The 13,219-nt window shown below is 42.5% G+C and overlaps 1 protein-coding gene across 8 annotated transcripts in view; it reads left to right on the top strand.

Annotated features, from left to right (window-relative positions):
- LOC117262602 (suppressor of tumorigenicity 7 protein homolog) overlaps positions 1-13,219 on the top strand; it is an 89,846-nt gene that overhangs the window by 64,644 nt on the left and 11,983 nt on the right. For 5 of the 8 annotated variants that reach the window (XM_033635623.2, XM_033635622.2, XM_033635627.2 and 2 more), the window contains 7 exons: positions 672-831; positions 6,208-6,262; positions 6,912-7,027; positions 8,264-8,339; positions 10,525-10,679; positions 10,784-10,881; positions 11,155-11,284. In XM_033635623.2, coding sequence (XP_033491514.1) covers positions 672-831; positions 6,208-6,262; positions 6,912-7,027; positions 8,264-8,339; positions 10,525-10,679; positions 10,784-10,881; positions 11,155-11,284 — 790 coding nt within the window. The remainder of the gene's footprint in view (positions 1-671; positions 832-6,207; positions 6,263-6,911; positions 7,028-8,263; positions 8,340-10,524; positions 10,680-10,783; positions 10,882-11,154; positions 11,285-13,219) is intronic. The other 3 variants (XM_033635626.2, XM_033635624.2, XM_078167626.1) reach the window with 1 other exon arrangement.

Below are 13,219 nucleotides of genomic sequence, written 5' to 3'. Positions count from 1 at the left end.
TAGAGATAAATAGAGTGCACTCACAGTACACAGTGCTTTTAACCTGAGAGCACAACAAAGCTTTGTACAGTTCCTCTCATTCACCGGACACACACACATGAGGACGCCATGCAGCAGCCTGGACTCAGTGCTTTGCTCAGAGACACTTTAACATGCAGATTAATGGACGAGCCACTCTGTCATCCGAGTGCTTCTCAGACGTGTGCCACCATGACCCAACAGTCTGCAGAGTTTCAGTCCAACCAAACAGCAGGATTAACTGATTAGTTCCTCTCCGCTCCTCTCAGGCTAGAGGTGGTGATTGGTTAAATTCTGTAGAACACTCCAGGGCTTTTGTGGCACACGGCTGAGAACTACTGGTGCAGACAGTGTTAATCACTGGAGTAGTTTAGTCCACGGTCTAATTGAAATCATAAAGTTGGTGTTAGGAGCAGATGGGGAATAGCTGCTAGCTGAAGTTATTTAGCATACAGGGTAGTTTTTCTAAACCAGCTACCAGCCAGTAATTGTCTTTGTGTGTTCATCCTGTTTTATGTGGAAACTCAGGTTGGCTGCATCTTTTAGATTTATCACCTCTGTGTGAGGAGAAACATAAAGTATTTCTTTACTCATCCATGTGGTCACCACTGAACTAAACTGAATATTTTTCTCTCCCTCTCTCTGTCTCTCAGATATTTGAGTGGTGGTATTTCAGGAAATATGGGACGTCCTTCATAGAGCAGGTGTCTGTGAGTCACCTGCGCCCCCTGCTGGGCGGAGTGGACAGCAGCTCCCCCAGCAACTCCAACACCAGTAATGGAGAGGCCGATTCTAATCGACAAAGTGTGTCCGGTAAGAGCTGATAGGAACATCCACCACACACATGAGAGCACCTCACAGAGCTGTGTGCAGCATCAGAACAGAAAGCAGGACAGAGCCTGATTTTAACAACAGTATACAGCTCTGTGTTGGTGTTTGACATCATCGCCAACATTTCCATCACTCACAACAGGGAGCATTTTAGTAGAAACAGAGACCAGCTGGTAATAAAAAGATGCTTCTGTGAGATCAAGAAAATGTGAAGGGAGATTTGTACAATGAAAAATGTTTTCATGGTATTATTTTACATTTGCCTCTTTAAAAAAAAAAAAAAACAAACAATCAAAACAATGTGGGTAGTGTGTGTAAATAAACTGTGGTTTACTTCCCTCAGTCTAACTCGTGCCTTGATATCCCTCCTCCCCTCCTGACAGAACTCTGCCAAATGACGCAAATGATGCATCACGTCATCCAGGAGTTTCGCTGGCTCTCCTGGTCTGTTGCTTAAACTACAGTCTGTACCTGCACATTTTCGTATTGCCCACCACCTATGCCACCACAGACACAAAGAGTATAGAAGCAGGTCAAGGGGCGACATCTAGCTCACCTGGTAGAGTGTGCACACCTTATAGGCTGAGTCCTGGGTTCAGTTCCAACCCACGGCCCTGTGCTGAGCATCATCCCCCGCTCACTCCCTTTCCCGTCAATTTACTGCTGTCCTATGACTGTGACTGTGACTGGGCAGTGCTGTGTGAATATGAACCAAGATTCTGTTACTGCACTGCGTATTTCTTGCCAAAAATGTTTTCAGAAACATATTTTAGTGCCGTGTTTAGCTGTAATAGTGAGAGTTTGTGAACAGGAAGTGAGTTACTGAGTTGCCTGAAACATGTTTTAGCTGCTGTTTAACTGTGATAGGAGATCATTTGTTACCAGCTGGCCCTCATTGTGTCAAACGGACAAGTTCGCATTATGTCACCCACCAGTGGGAGCGTTTATTGGTCTGATGCGATGCAGTGCATTCTGGTAGCTGTAGGTTTATTACCTCGTGATGAGAAGCGAATGCCACAGCCCTTTTTCTCTGTCTTCTCTGGTCAAAGCACCGATTTCAAAAGTATTTTTGTCTGTCTGCTGCATAAACAGTTTTATGAAAAGACCATTTTTCTATAAATACGTGTTTAACAAGTCCTTGAAATTCGAATGAGCCACATAACGCTGTCTTTTAATTTGACAAAAGTTTTGTTCATCAAGTCAATAAAATTAAATCGCTCAGCTTTTTCTTTTTTAAATTCTGACACATCAACGTCTTGTGGTGTGCTCCTCCTCTCCTTGGTGATGTCCTGCCCCCATCATAGTTTGTTTTTACTCACCTCCTAAAACCCCGTTAAAACCAGCAGGCCTGTGCTGGCTAAACTTAACATGACTTAATGTCATGAGCCAGCTTTTCACTGTCATTTGTCGTCGTCTGTCTTCAGCAGTGCAGCAGTGTCATAGCTACACCTCAAACTGATATTGAAACTTAAGCTCCAGCTCACTTGTTTCCTTGCGCTAATTCAGATGGTTTTATTTTAAAGATAATTTTTCCTTCCTGTAGTAACGAGCTGACAAATCTGTCTGATAGGCACCATGTGCAGGCAGGAGGGCGCCACTCGTGTGTTCAGTTGAAGTCAGTTTCTATGGTTACGTTGATGCTCTTGCTCTGCAACTTTGCGTGGATTGGAACTTTTCAAAGCGCAAGAAAGTTTTGTATTATAGTGACGTTAGCATCGTAGCTCTCACACTATTCAAATGTTGTGTTGAGGATTTTTATACAATTATGTCTAAAAAGAGTGTGATAAGTAACCCTTCACTGAGAAGAGACATTGATCATATACTTTATTTATGTTTGATAAAAATTTCCCTGAAAATGAAAAAAATAGTGCTTGAAAAAGTACCTGGACGTTGTTAAATTTCATGTTGTCATGTCTGTATGAACCCTGTAAAACACACAAAGAACATGAACAGAAAGATGGACGCCTCACTGCCATGTTATAATGTTCATTACCATCATGTATTTATCTAACAGCTACAAAGGGCCGGCTCAGAGTCCCTGCTCACTTTAACTTTCAGCTCCAGATCTCATTCCTTTGCCGGTCACTGCTGCCCTTCACTTTGGTTCTGCTGTGTTAACTTCAAAAAGGAGGACTAAAGAGCCAAAATGTTGTAAAATGTCAAAGCAATTTTTCAGCCGCACTGCAACAAACCCCAGCGGCCTGCTGAAGGCAATGAAAGCATTGATTTTTAATGTAGAGTTTGGGGAGAGGCTTTCACACTTGTTTTTACTGATATTGTTTTTGATAGGATTGCTATCAGAATCATTTCTCTGCTGCAGATACAGACAGCTGTTCACACTGCAGCACAACACTTGTCATCCTGTCACCTGTTCGTGTTGATGCACTGACGTTAAATTAGGAACTGTCTCAGCTTGTAGAAGGTTTATGTGAGAAACTCTGTCCACATGAGTTTTGTTTGAATGTGTTGCTTCAAACTGTGAATCTGGAAATATACCTTCATCTTAGTAGTGGTTGCACTTTTTTTACTGTTTGTGGAGCAGCTCCAGGATTTGTACTAACATGTATACATGGATTTTAAAAGTCTGGTTTTAGTCGGACTGACACGATAAATCAGTTTTCTCTAATGTCATGTAAACGTACTGATTGTCACCCTGAGCTTCACGCTGAACTCTAAACTAAGATTCTCAAACTCTGTGTGGAAAAAAGAGGAAAGAATAGTTGAATATTCGTGTTGAACAGCCAAGTCAAATTGGACTGACATAATTCTGAGTCGATTACAGCCCCAGTAAAGAAACAGGCGAACAGGAAAAGCTCTCTGTTCTGATAAACGTTTAAAGAAGAGGTGTTGCTGTGTTAAAAAAAGCACAGTGAGGCCATACTGAGTGACTCACAGTGAACTTGTTGAACTCCAGCAGAGGAAATCTAAGAAATTCAAGTCTGTCCAGCGACATCCTGCACAGTCACTCAGTGAGCTCTGCTTAGCGCCTTCTTGGCTTTGCGTTCTACATCAGCGATGCTTTGATCGTGGTTAATCCGTTATATGTGAATTTGCTCCCCAGTGGAAATTCATTCATTTCAAAAGAGGAAATTTCTCAGCGTTGAATAATTCTTTCGGTTCCATCGCGTATAATACGGGAAAACATTTATCCTACATATGCATCCATAATGCAGCATATATCAAGTAGCTCAGTCTGATTCTGTGCAGCAGCACTTTCTACACACTGAACATCGTGTTAGCAGGAGCCAAAGTTCTGATGAAAGTGAAAGTTCAAACTGTAATGATGTATAAAGTCGCTTGATCAGTTTAATCTCTCCTGTTCTTGAACTGTTTGTGGAGACACCATGCAGCCTGCTTTTGTTTTCAGCCAAACAACTTTGAATTAAAAAGGATTATGTGTGCTGTATGAAATCAACAAGCCATGACTGAGAGAAGAAAGGCAGTCTAATTATTTCCACTGTACTAATCCTCAGTTTTCTGGCTAATAATCTCCTCTCTGTAAATCCCTCCATTCAAATCAGAGTTGCAGGGTGTCGCATATTCTTTTCTTTTGTTACAGCAGAAGTGTCAGACAGACAGTTTCACTGAAGACACTTGATTGATTAGTTAGAGCTCTGCACTTGAACTGAAAGAATATAGTACAGCATGAATTCAGCTAGTGTGTGAGGCTGAACTGATTCTAGTGTGGCTCCACATTTAGTCATGAAATGTGTCTTTTTGTTTTTCAGTGGGGGGTAGTATTTCTGAAAGTGTTTATAGTGGCTTCTCTACTCTTTGTAACGTCAGCATTGGGTTCGGTTTAAAGATAGTAGCTAGTGCTGAAATTATAAGTTGATAAATGAAACAGTTAATTATTTAAATTAATTTTTCAAGGCAAAATAGATTGTGTCTTGTGACTGAGTCAAGCCGTCTTTCAGAACTGTGTGTTATCGATCTTCCACATTAGCTGTATTCCTCTGACCTCCTAACCAGCACAGAAGCTAAACAGCGTGCTTTTGTTGACACCACAACACAAACACATAACAGATGGAGGCAGCTGTAGAGCAGCAACTCCTGTGTTCTGCAGGTAAAATTACTGTTGTTATCAGTGGGGTCTGGCGTCGAAGAGAGCAGAGATAACGGCTTCAGTTTCCTGTCGGAAAAACATACAAATAAAAGCAGAGTTGGCGTTTAATAGTTTCGGGGATATATTGGGGATATGTGATCAAACCCATCCAGGCCCCAGTCCTTCACATTAAGCTGGTTCTCCGTTCTTGAATTGGACGTCTCTTTGACTGGATGGTGAAAACATTCAATCACTGCCAGGTTAGGAAACATGTTAGCATGCTCCTTCCACCACCATCAAACCTCCAAAGGATCCTCCTTGGGTGTCTTGAACTCCATGTAGGCTGCCACCTCATCCTCGGGCTGCAAAGTTTCATGGCTGGAGTCCTCCACGTCGGTGACCAATGAGACCATGGGGTTAAAGGTTACACTTGTGTCACTGACTTTCAAAATAAAAGGAACTGCAGCTTGATAATAGAGATTTAGATGTTAGAATATTACACATATACTGCTTTTTACTTTGGTTCATTCTGAAAAAACAAAAAATAACAATCTGTGTAGTTCATTTTTACCCGTACCTTTTTTTATATATATACATATTTTATACATATTTTTACCCGTTACACAGCTTTTCGTGGGTTACCTGACCCGCTGCAGGACTTTGGTACCAAGCATGGGTCAAGCTGTAAAACTACTGAACCCTACAATTCCCACAATGCATCTGGATTGCCTCAAATCCTTCCTAAACGTTCATGTAAATGTTCAGGTCTTTAAAACATAAGCATGTCACACAAGTTGTCTGTTATAAATGTTCCCTAAAGTAAAGATAGTAACTGTGATTGCATCATCAGGGGGTTTTCAGCTCCTCCAGAGTCACAGGTCACATTTTACAGGTGTTTTCTCAGAATGAGTCAAACTCTTCATGATGAAGGGACTGATCTTGATGAGTAAAATTGCCGGAGTTTCCCTCTCTGTTGGGAAATTTATCACATGTCAAAAAGTATAAATAGTATCAACATATCAAACCCCCAAATCTTTATATCCTGTATCCTGCATTTATCTGTTGAGTGCTGTGAGCCAAAACACTGACAGCAGTGAGAGTTTGTGCAGAGGCATGTTTTGGTCACTGAGGAGTTTTTGGGCCTTCTCCCTGTCAGCTGTGCTCAGAGAGGTCGATAGCCAGTCAGGCAGCTGCGGGGCGGATGGCAGAACGCACAGTCAAGCCCTTTGAAGTGTGGCGAGGAGGCTCTCTGTCGACTTTACCCTCGACACTCATCAGCACTGTTGTTCTCTCTGTCTGTCTCCCTCCTGCAGAATGTAAAGTATGGAGAAATCCGCTGAATTTATTTCGTGGAGCTGAATATAATCGGTGAGTGACGGCAGCTGAGCTCAGGCCTCCACTGTCTCTCTCTTTCTTCCCCCTCTTTGATGTGTGTGTGTGTTTGTTTTCCTAATCAGTCTCTCTCGTGTTTCCTTATCTGTGTTTGATAAGCTCTTTCTTCTCCTTCTCTTACTCTGTTTCTCACCTCACACTCCGTCATCTGTTTGCCGTTTTCTCTTTATCCTCGTGTTTCATTTATCTTCTCCTCTGACCATCATCTGTTCCTTATCAACTCCTCCTTTCTGTCTCTGTGCATCCTCTCATCCTTTCTTCTTCTTCTTCACATTTCTTTTACTTTCCTTCCTTTTGATTTGTGCTCATCAGTTTCACTTCTCTGTCATTCTTGCTTTTATCCTCTCTTTGATGTACCTCCTGCTCCTCCGATTGAGTCATCCTCCACTTTCCCATTTCTCATGTTGTAATTATCCTGTCATTTTCTCTACCTCTCAACCTGCATGCGGAGCTCCAGCCAATCTCAGTCAAGTACAATAGCCATTAAGGCTGCACAGGCTGTGACTCATTTACTGTTATCTGAACAACATCTTAGGAACATCTGAGCAGCTGAATTAGCTCAGGTCTTTCATTCTCTTGATCTTTCACTTAGTGCGCTGCTGATTATCAATCTCTGTGTTTTCAGATATACGTGGGTAACAGGTCGAGAGCCGCTGACATACTACGATATGAATCTGTCGGCACAAGACCATCAGACCTTCTTTACATGTGACTCAGACCACCTGCGGCCTGCTGACGCCAGTAAGCAAACACGTACATATACAGTACAGCATCATCATTTGTGTGCGTAGGTGGTGATGTAATATGATAATAATAGCTTCATTTGTAGAGCACTTATCTAAACAAAGTGCTTCACAAAGTGCATGAAAATAAGACAATTATAACAATAATTAGAAAACAAAAAGAGGCCAAAACAGCACAAAAGGAAATAAAACACAAAAGTTACAAATCAGGCATTAATAGGGAAAGCTTTCCTATGAAATATGTTTAAGTGTAACAGGGTAGTACTCCTACATTGTGTCGATTAAATAATGACCCACTCTGTCACTGTCCGGCTTGCACCCACATTTATTTCGGCACTGGTGGATCTAAAACAAGACAATCAGCCTCCGCAGCTCAACATACACTGAAACAAAACATGTAAAGCTTGCTGCAAATCAAACAGCCACACCACCTGGATTAGCCGCCACTCATAGCTAACAAGCTAATAAAGTTACCTGCACAGTAACCTAAAATACATCTCCAACCACCCAACATCATCACAGAACATTAATTAGTGTTTCCGGGAACTTTTACGGCAAATAAAACACACGTTGAACCATAAAAAGTAAAGTATTTTTGGCAGAGCTTAGCTGAAGGCAACAGAGACAGCAGACTGTAACAGAGCACGGGGGCTCCTCAGTGAAGTCTGCAGGGCCTTGTCAGTGTGGCGTTCAAGTACACACAAAAAAACGAAGAAATCTCTGTGGTAACTAATACATCTCAACAAACAACATTAAAATCAGTGCACCTTCCATAATGACAGAAAGACAGCTTGTAATGGTGTGTGGAATCACCAAATTATTACCTCTGTTACATAAGCAATTATTTAAAAACAGGTAATGTGCTGTCAAGCCTGATCTCCTCAGGCAGAGAATTCCAGAGCCTCAGGGCCTCGATGGCAAAATCCCAGTCACCTTTAGTTGCCAGCCTCGATCTAGGGTCGACTAGCAAGGGTAGACTTGATGATCTCAGGTCATGACTTGGAGCACAGGTAGTCAGAAGCTCAGCTGTATAACTGGGAGCTAAACCATGTTGAGGATTAAAAGTTATTAAAAGAATCTTAAAATCATTCTGAAGTTAACTGGCAGCCAAGAGAGGGAGGTGAGAATTGGGGTGATATGTGACCTACCATTTGTCCCAGTTAAAACATTAGCTCCCCCTACATCCTGCACACTGGATCTTTAAATGTTCTTCTTTGTGTTCGTTTGATGACAGTTATGCAGAAGGCGTGGAGAGAGAGGAACCCACAGGCTCGTATCTCTGCAGCACATGAAGCTCTGGAGCTCGAAGAGTGAGTTCACTTCATCTCTGTATAAATGTGTGTTGTTTTAGGACTCTGCCCTCTGAGACGAGCTGTTGGGACTGTTGGTTATCATTTAAAATAGTGATGTGTTAATGTGAGAAAGCAAAAGTACAGTTCAAATAAATCTGTTCAATGGTCTGTGTTAATAGTGGTGATAATTAATTATTATAATGATACCCAGTGAAACAGGGAGTCCTTGGAGCATAGAACGTGCCCTGTCAATTTTTAAGTCTCCTGTTTAAAGTTTTATTCATGCAGAAAACACAGATTGATTTTTGTTCTCATTTTCTACCTATAACCTGCCTCATGAAGCTCAGTAGATTCAAACATCAATGACCAGCAGTGAGCAGAGAAATGTCTTTTAAATGGACCTGGAAATTGTTTAAGGATGAAGCGACTGTAGGTTTTACTAGAATTACAGACTAGATCATCTTAAGTCACAAGCTGTGACTGCCATCCTCCTATCAAATTAGACCATCACTGTCTTTTGGAGTAGCAACGTCCATGGAGTCAGATTTTACTTCTTTGTGTCAAAGGCTGAATTATAGAACGCACTGGGAGCTGATGTTGTTTCTGTGTGCGAGTGAATTACTGCCACAAGCGAGGGAGGTCAAGTATCTCTGGGTCTTGTTCACGAGTGAGGGTAGAATGAAGCGTGAGATGGATCAGCAGTTTAGTGTGGCGTCTGTAGTGATGCAGGCACTGTGCCACAGTCGTGGTGAAGAGGGAGCTGAGGTGGAAGGCGATGCTTTCGATTTACTGGTCCATCTACGCCCCAACCCTCACCTGTGGTCATGAGCTCTGGGTAGTGACTGAAAGAACGAGATCGTAGATACAAGCAGCTGAAATGAGTTTCCTCTGTAGGGTGTCTGGGCTCAGCCTTAGAGATAGGGGGAGGAGCTGGGACATGTGGAGGGAGCTCGGAGTAGAGCCGCTGCTCCTTTGCGTCGAAAGGCTTCAGTTAAGGTGGTTCAACATCTAATCAGGATCCTCCTGGGCGCCTCCCATTAGACGTGTTCCAGGCACGTTCCACTGGTAGGAGGCCCCGGGGCAGACCCAGAACACACTGGAGGGATTATATATCTCATCTGGCCTGGGAACATCTCAGGGTCCCCCAGGAGGAGCTGGAAAGCGTTGCTGTGGAGAGGGATGTCTGGGGTGCTTTGCTTGGCCTGCTGCGCCTGCATCTCCACCAGCAATAACAAACAAGGCAACACCAGGGTCTAGTTTCAGATGTTTTGTTTAAGGATTTTAAACAGGGTATGGAAGCTATCTTGTGTGTTTTCTCCCCGCCTGATCCCATGGCCTGGAGGGGGCTGGGTACTCTGCTCAGGTCAGTGAGGGCTGGTTACATATGAACAGCTGTCACTTATGGTTGCAACACTAATTAACACAAAAATACAAACATTTATCACATTGTGTGTCATGTTTTAAAGTAAAGAAGCTTACCTAACTTGGTTGTGATTGGCCGGTGAGCCCACACCCTCTCATCCTGTGTGACCGGTACACAAAGAGGGACCATAAAGAGACAAACTTTAAACACACTGATCAGGAGAGGCGCCTCTAATTTCGTTATATTCCAACAGTTCCCGCAACCTGCTGATTGCTTTTTGACCGCCTGCTCCCACTTGCAGCAAAGTTAACGCCGCCCCCTCCCACATGATTTGAGTCGGGGATCCCAGTGCAGCTCTTTAGTTAGTAGACTTCAATATGGAATAACCTGAAAGATTGTAAGCAGTAGGTTTTGTTGGAGGGAGGGTCGATGCTTCTCACCACAGATTGGCCCTCTGTATACCTGCATCATTCATAGGGGAAGACAAGTTGTTTTCATTGCAGTGTGGGTTTATTTTTAGGAGCATCTGCGACTACAAAGGCATTGCAGAGGAATTGTAGCAGTGCTGTGTGTTGCTTTCAGCTCATATCAAGGCCGTGACAGCCCGTTGACTCAGAGGAAAACTTCTTTGATCAGTGCTCTGTCAGATGCTGCTTACAAACACATGAAGCGTAAGCGCAGTTTTAAAGCACAGAGATGCCACACTGTGTAGACAAACAAGACGCCCTGTGTATTGAGTTGGTAAATTAATGAACGTCTCCATGAGGATATGAGAACAAGGTTAGTTTGTAATTTCCTGGTTAACAGATCCTGCTCCTCTCCTCCTCTCCTCTCCTGTAGCTGTGCGACAGCGTACATCCTGCTGGCGGAGGAAGAAGCTACAACCATCATGGAGGCTGAACGTTTGTTTAAACAGGCGCTAAAAGCTGGAGAGGGCTGTTACCGCCGCAGCCAACAGCTCCAACATCACGGTACACAGTATGAAGCCCAGCACAGTGAGTATGAGCGGGTGGAAACTGGTCCAGCACATAATTGTCTTTATATGACCAGTAAAAGAGGTCTGCATGTGTGACATCATGTGTGTGTGTCCCTCCACCAGGAAGAGACACCAACGTATTGGTGTACATAAAAAGAAGACTGGCCATGTGCTCCAGAAAGCTCGGCCGAACACGAGAAGCAGTTAAAATGATGAGAGATGTAAGTACACAGTCTGCCAGCAGAACACACACACACACACACACACACACACACACACACACACGACTGACAGGAGGTTGTTCTTTGATTCCTGACGACATGAGATCAGTTTGATTACAGCTGTCAGGAGACTGAACTCCACATGTCCAACACTCACTCACGTTACAAGGCTTTAACTAGACAGCGTTGTGTAACTGTATAATAATGACCCAAAGCTGTTGTCTGCTGACTGTGCATGTGTCGCCCCCTGTCCGGTATTACATGTAACAACAGTTGTGTGTTTTCCAGTTAATGAAGGAGTTCCCTCTCCTCAGTATGTTCAACATCCACGAGAACCTGCTGGAGTCGCTACTAGAGCTCCAGAACTACGCCGACGTCCAGGCCGTTCTGGCCAAGTACGACGGTGAGGGACTCGAACACACAGCACCACTATTTTATTTATGTTCACATAGAGATTAAAAACCCAGTTTATATACAGTATAATGATGGCAAAGTACTTGATGTCTTATGTGGTGTGCCCACTCAAATGTTCATTAATGCTGTAAAACTACTTTATAGTTGTTTTTTTTTCATTTGGTTTTTTTTGGCAGACAGATTTATGTTTTTTTTAAAACTAATAAATGTATGTAATATTACAAACCTGTACTTCCATAGCCAGGGAAGCCGATAACTGCTGTGCTTGCTATTATTTTTTTAATGCCGTTAACTCCAGATCACGAGTTGATTATTTTGTTACCCTGTGAAAACGAGCTGTTATCTCGAGAACAAGATAACCAACCCGTTATCACGAGAAGACAAAGGTTGTTTCCTCTTCTTACTTATGAGTCATTTCAGATTTATATTTATAATTGAAGACAACAAATACTGACCGAAGTACAAATGAAAAAATCCCAGATCAGGTGGCGATATGACAACTGTAGCAGCTGATGAAAACTACACATCAATGGTAAATGGACTGCACTTGTATAGCGTCTTTCTAGTCTTCCAACTTCTCAAAGCACTTTTTACACTATGAGTCACACTCACCCATTCATACACACATTCATACACTGGTGGCCGAGGCTACTGCACAAGGTGCCACCTGCTACTCAGTTTTTAACACATATACACACACACACACACACACACACACACACACACACACACACACCGAAGGAACAGCCATCAGGAGCAATTTAGGGCTCAGTATCTTGCTCAAGGATACTTCGACATGCAGACTGGAGGAGCCGGGGATCGAACCCTTGATATTCCAATAGTGGACAATAGGGCTGCAACGATTAGTTGACTAATCGATGACTTATCGACTATTAAGATAATCGGTGACTATTTTAGTAGTCGACTAATCAGTTTGAGTCATAGAAAAGTACTATAAAGGTACCCTAAAATACTCTTACTGCAGCTTCTTACTTTCAGATATTGGCAGCTTTACACACTCTCCCGTGACAGTGAACTAAAACCCTTTGGTGTGAGTATGAAACAAGACATTAGATGACATAATTTTGGGGTTTAGGCAAGACAGACCGATATTTTTCAACATTTTAACATATTTTTTCGATAAAATGAGTAGTCTACTAATCGAAGAAATAATCGTCAGATTAGTTGACAATGAAAATAATCGTTAGTTGCAGCCCTAGTGGACAACCCGCTCTCCGTTCTGAGCCACAGCTGCCTCAAAGGGTTTATCAAGGGTTTACATCATCTCTCTCAACCAGACTGACGGTTCCTTCCAATCAGAGCAGCCTCTTCCCATTTTTATTCTGACTCTATTACTCTGATTATTAGTGGATTAACAGTTCTCTGTAATTATCCCGCTGTCTCGATAAAGCAAAAGTTGTTTTCTGGTGTTTAATTATTTTTTTATCTCAAGAAAATAAAATGATTGACTCTTGATCTTGAGATAATGGCATTAAGATTTTTTTGTGGGTTTTTGGCTTTATGAGACAGGACCGATTAAGTATGAATGGCAGCAGGGGGACATTGCCTTTGTACATGGGATGCCCGCTCTACCGCCCCAGGATAATGGCATTAAAAAATAATTGCAAGCACGGCCGTCCATGGCTTCCTTACACAGCAACGTTCGTTTTTTACTTACTTGAGTTAATTTGGCAGAAAAATAGCTCTTAAATTCACTTGAATTGGCAAAATAAACATGAAATTTAATAGATTTACTTTGTGAAACTGTTCTCAGTGATGCTGTTAATAGATATGTAGGATTTAGTAAAGAGTGCAGCAGACATTGTAAACCAACCTACATAAAGATATACAACATTGATCTGTCAGGATGTAACACAACACTGGTAAAGCTGTAACAGTGTCTTTGATTCATCCATGTTTATGT

This window comes from Epinephelus lanceolatus, chromosome 5, assembly GCF_041903045.1.
Source record: "Epinephelus lanceolatus isolate andai-2023 chromosome 5, ASM4190304v1, whole genome shotgun sequence".
In the NCBI taxonomy this organism is placed as follows: domain Eukaryota; kingdom Metazoa; phylum Chordata; class Actinopteri; order Perciformes; family Serranidae; genus Epinephelus; species Epinephelus lanceolatus.
Note: the sequence above shows the minus strand (reverse complement) of the source record. Positions and strands in the feature narration are given on the sequence as shown.